This window comes from Nestor notabilis, unplaced genomic scaffold, assembly GCF_000696875.1.
Source record: "Nestor notabilis isolate BGI_N333 unplaced genomic scaffold, ASM69687v1 scaffold24475, whole genome shotgun sequence".
Classification (NCBI taxonomy): domain Eukaryota; kingdom Metazoa; phylum Chordata; class Aves; order Psittaciformes; family Psittacidae; genus Nestor; species Nestor notabilis.
In genome coordinates this window covers 1-3,939 of record NW_009930242.1, presented here as the reverse complement: position 1 = coordinate 3,939, position 3,939 = coordinate 1, and the positions used below count along the sequence as shown (strand labels likewise).

Here is a 3,939-nt window from a genome sequence, read left to right as displayed (position 1 = left end):
GCCCTCCACCAACCTCCCTGCCCCGGCTCCACCTCGACCTGCCCCGTCCAACCCTGTGCAGCCCCCGGCAGCGCCTCGTCATCAGATAACGTGTGCGGGGAGCTCCAACGGCGGTTAAAGGGCGAAGAGCACCTTGAGGAACGAGCGCTGCTCTTGGGGGTCACTGAGGGAGCGCTGGGGTGAAGGTGGGACTGGTACGAGCCGGGGAGCTGCTCCCCAAGAGATCCGGGTGCTTCCTGCTGCTTCTCTCTCAGCCCCGTGCGGCTGCTCAGGTCTTTAAGCTCCTGTTACACAGCTCAGATTTGAGGCCAAGCAGCCTGTGGGTGCTCCCCTTCCCTCAGTAAATGGCAGAAGCCTCATGTGTTGCCTTTGAGGCCAACCCGAGGTTGTCACCCGTGGCACAAGCCCTAAATACCCAGCCCTGGGAGCGGGAGCGTGTTTCTCTGTCCCCTTCGCTTGCAAACCCTTGTGATGATGCAGAAATGCTGCTGGACCCCAGGTTATTGCCGCTGCAGCGTCACAGCCAGAGGCTGCCTCTGTTGTGGGGCGCTGGAGCGGGATGAACCCACTTACCCGAGTCCTGCAGGATCCAGGTTCCTTCCACCTGAGAGCACAGAGCAAACAGTGAGGCTGCCACGTAGAGCAGACGTGCGGCAGCATCGACGGGACGTCACTGCACCCAGCAGCACCCAACGGCACCCAATGGGCTCTAAACGGTGCTGGTGAGAGGCTGCGACCCAGCACCTGAGGACAGGAGCAGGCTGGGGCTGATGGAGGGTTAATGATTGATGAGGGTGATGGGGATGCTGGTGGCGCTGGGTTGCTCCAGCCCCTGACGCTGTCCCTGTCCCTGCAGTCATCCTGACGGACGAGGAGGTGCAGAGGAAGCGCGAGATGATCCTGAAGCGCAAGGAGGAGGAGGCCCTCAAGGAGAGCCTCAAGCCCAAGCTCTCGGAGGAGCAGCAGAAGGTCATTGACATCCTGCTGGAGGCTCATCGCAAGACCTACGACCCCACCTATGCTGATTTCACCAAGTTCCGGGTACGTCCGGGCCATTCCAGCCCCATTCCCATGTGTGGGACCAACCACATGCACCAAACGCCTTCATCCACAGCCTCTCATCAGAGAGGAGTTACAAATCCCAGGGCAAACCCCCTGTGCTGTTGGCAGCAGTGACTGACCCACAGCAAACTGCTCCACCAGCCCAGTTCTGCATGGAATGGGCTGTGTTGAAGGGACCTGAAAGCTCCTCCAGCTCCAACCCCTGCCCCGGACAGGGACACCTTCCACTAGAGCAGGTTGCTCCAAGCCCCTGTGTCCAACCTGGCCTTGAACACTGCCAGGGATGGGGCAGCCCGTGCCCCAGCGCCTCTGCACCCTCACAGGGAAGAGCTTCTGCCTTATCTCCAGCCTGAACTTCCCCTGTTTCAGTCTGAACCCATCACCCCTTGTCCTGTCACTACAGTCCCCGGTGAAGGTCCCTCTGCAGCGCCCTTGTAGCCCCCTTCAGACCCTGGAAGCTGCTCTGAGGCCTCCAGCAGCTTCTCTTCTCCAGGCTGAACACCCCAATGGTCTCGGCCTGGCTCCATGTGGGAGCAGAGGGGCAGGATCCCCTCCATAACCTGCAGCTCCCCCTTCATGTCCTGCTTTCTCTGCCAGCCCCCCGTGAGGAACACCCCTGGCAACAAGGAGGCAGGGAGATCCTCCTCCATCCTCACCCCGGACCTGGCAGAGGACTCCACCGACCTCTTTGGCTCCGATGCCTTCAGCGCGTTTCCAGGTACCACCTCACCTCTCCATAGGTGACAGGGGGAGAAGTGCAGCAGCTTTACCCAAATGTGGCCATTCAGACCCCTGTTTTACCTCTTCTGAGGAGCTCATTTAACTGCAAGACCCTCCAGGGGTGCTGCAAAGGCTTTTTGGGAGCAAAATGCATGGAGGGCTTGGCTGAATCATGGTCCTGCTCTGTGTGTCCGAGCCCTCAGAGGAGTGGGAATGTGAGCACGGGGCTGCACCATCACTGCCCTGGTTGTCCTGGGACTTGGTCACAGCAGAGGAGTTAAAGTGCAAATTCATGGACTGGTTTGGGTTGAAGGGACCTTAAAGCTCATCCAGTTCCAAGCCCCTGCCCTGGGCAGGGACACCTTCCACTAGAGCAGGGTGCTGAGAGCTCAGAGACCTTGGTGCTGTGGAAGGCTCCCAGCCCCATTCCTCATGTCCTGCTGCAGGATGGGTGTCATTCCCGCTGCGGGACCGGCACCATTCCCCTCACCCCTGGCAGCTTCCCTGCATCCGAGCTCCCCTCTGACCGTCTCCTCCCTCAGAGCCTGTGGAGCCGCAGATGCTGTCGAGCCTGGTCCTGGAGGAGAACGACGAGACCTCCTCCATGAACATGGGCTTCTCCCAGCTCTCCATGCTCCCCCACTTGGCCGACCTGGTCAGCTACAGCATCCAGAAGGTGATCGGCTTTGCCAAAATGATCCCGGGATTCAGGTGAGACGTTGGCTCCCAGATCCGATGCCCACGGCCGCGGTTTCCCGCGCTCGGGAATCCCGTCCCCCCTTCACAGCCGGAGCTCTGTTCTCTCTTTCACCTTCACAGCTCCCTCAGGCTCTGTTCCTACTTTCCTGTTCTCTGTCTCTCCTCCTCTCCTGAGTCACTCTGTCAGCAAAATGCTTGAGCTCCAAAGGTGCTCGAGGCCGTGTGAGGGGTCTCCAGCCTGGTTTGTGAAGGACCCGGCTCCTCTTTAACTCCAGGCTGGTGCTCGGGGTGCGGGGTGGTGCCACCCAGTAAATGGAGCTGCTTAATCACAGACACCCAGGTGAGGGAGACGCTGGGGAGCCCCCAGCAAAGGGACTGAGTTACCCATAGAGCAGCTCCAGTGCCTAAAGGGGCTCCAGGAAACCTGGAGAGGGGCTTTGGACAAGGGATGGAGGGACAGGACAAGGGGAATGGCTTGAACCTGCCAGAGGGGAGATTGAGATGAGCTCTGAGGCAGAAGCTCTTCCCTGTGAGGGTGCTGAGGTGCTGGCACAGGGTGCCCAGAGAAGCTGTGGCTGCCCCATCCCTGGCAGTGTTCAAGGCCAGGTTGGACACAGGGGCTTGGAGCAACCTGCTCTAGTGGAAGGTGTCCCTGCCCGGGGCAGGGGTTGTAGATGGAGGAGCTTCAAGGTCCCTTCAACCCAACCCATTCCACGGCTCCAGGACCCTGCTGTATGGGTGGCAGGTTTCTGTTCTCCGCTCACTGCACTGCTCTCACCTCACCCTCTCCCCCTGCGCAGGGACCTGGCAGCAGAGGACCAGATTGTGCTGCTGAAGTCCAGCGCCATCGAGGTGATCATGCTGCGCTCCAACCAGTCCTTCACCCTCGAGGACATGACATGGACCTGCGGCAGCAACGACTTCAAGTACAGGGTCAGCGATGTCACCCAAGGTAAAGGCTGCCAGACCCTTTCCTGCCTGCTGCGGGCTCAGGAACGTCACCTCAGCATGAAACCCACATCCCCAGATCCCACAGTGAGCAGGCTGGGAGCAGGGATGCGTTTCAGGCTGTGGTACCCAGCAGCACGAGCAGCTCGGTGGTGTCACAGCAGGGCAGAGACCCCCATCCCAGCACCAGCTCCCACCTCTGGAGCCATGAGGGACACATCTGCACCCTGCAGCAGGACCCGATGGCTCCACGCACATCCCTCAGTGGTGGGAGATGCTGTTCCTGATCAGGCTGTGCTAAAAGGTCCGTTCTCTTCCCAGCTGGACCTGCTGGAGCCGCTCGTGAAATTCCAGGTTGGCTTGAAGAAGCTGAACCTTCACGAGGAGGAGCACGTGCTCCTCATGGCCATCTGCATCATGTCCCCAGGTAGGAGCACGCTCATCCCCCAGCTCACTGACCTGATGGGTTTAGTGTTGTCCCCCAAAATGCCACCCTTCCCTTATGGGTTT

The 3,939-nt window shown here is 60.1% G+C and overlaps 1 protein-coding gene across 1 annotated transcript in view; it reads left to right on the top strand.

The window, feature by feature from the left end:
- The window catches only part of VDR (vitamin D (1,25- dihydroxyvitamin D3) receptor), a gene marked incomplete at its 3' end in the record, with an annotated part of 15,770 nt that extends 11,875 nt beyond the window's left edge, over positions 1–3,895 (top strand). Inside the window, exons 4-8 of the mRNA XM_010015318.1 lie at positions 857–1,041; positions 1,660–1,780; positions 2,325–2,493; positions 3,282–3,433; positions 3,734–3,895. Of these exons, the coding sequence (XP_010013620.1) occupies positions 857–1,041; positions 1,660–1,780; positions 2,325–2,493; positions 3,282–3,433; positions 3,734–3,895 (789 nt within the window). The remainder of the gene's footprint in view (positions 1–856; positions 1,042–1,659; positions 1,781–2,324; positions 2,494–3,281; positions 3,434–3,733) is intronic.
- Between the last annotated feature and the right edge of the window lie 44 nt (positions 3,896–3,939).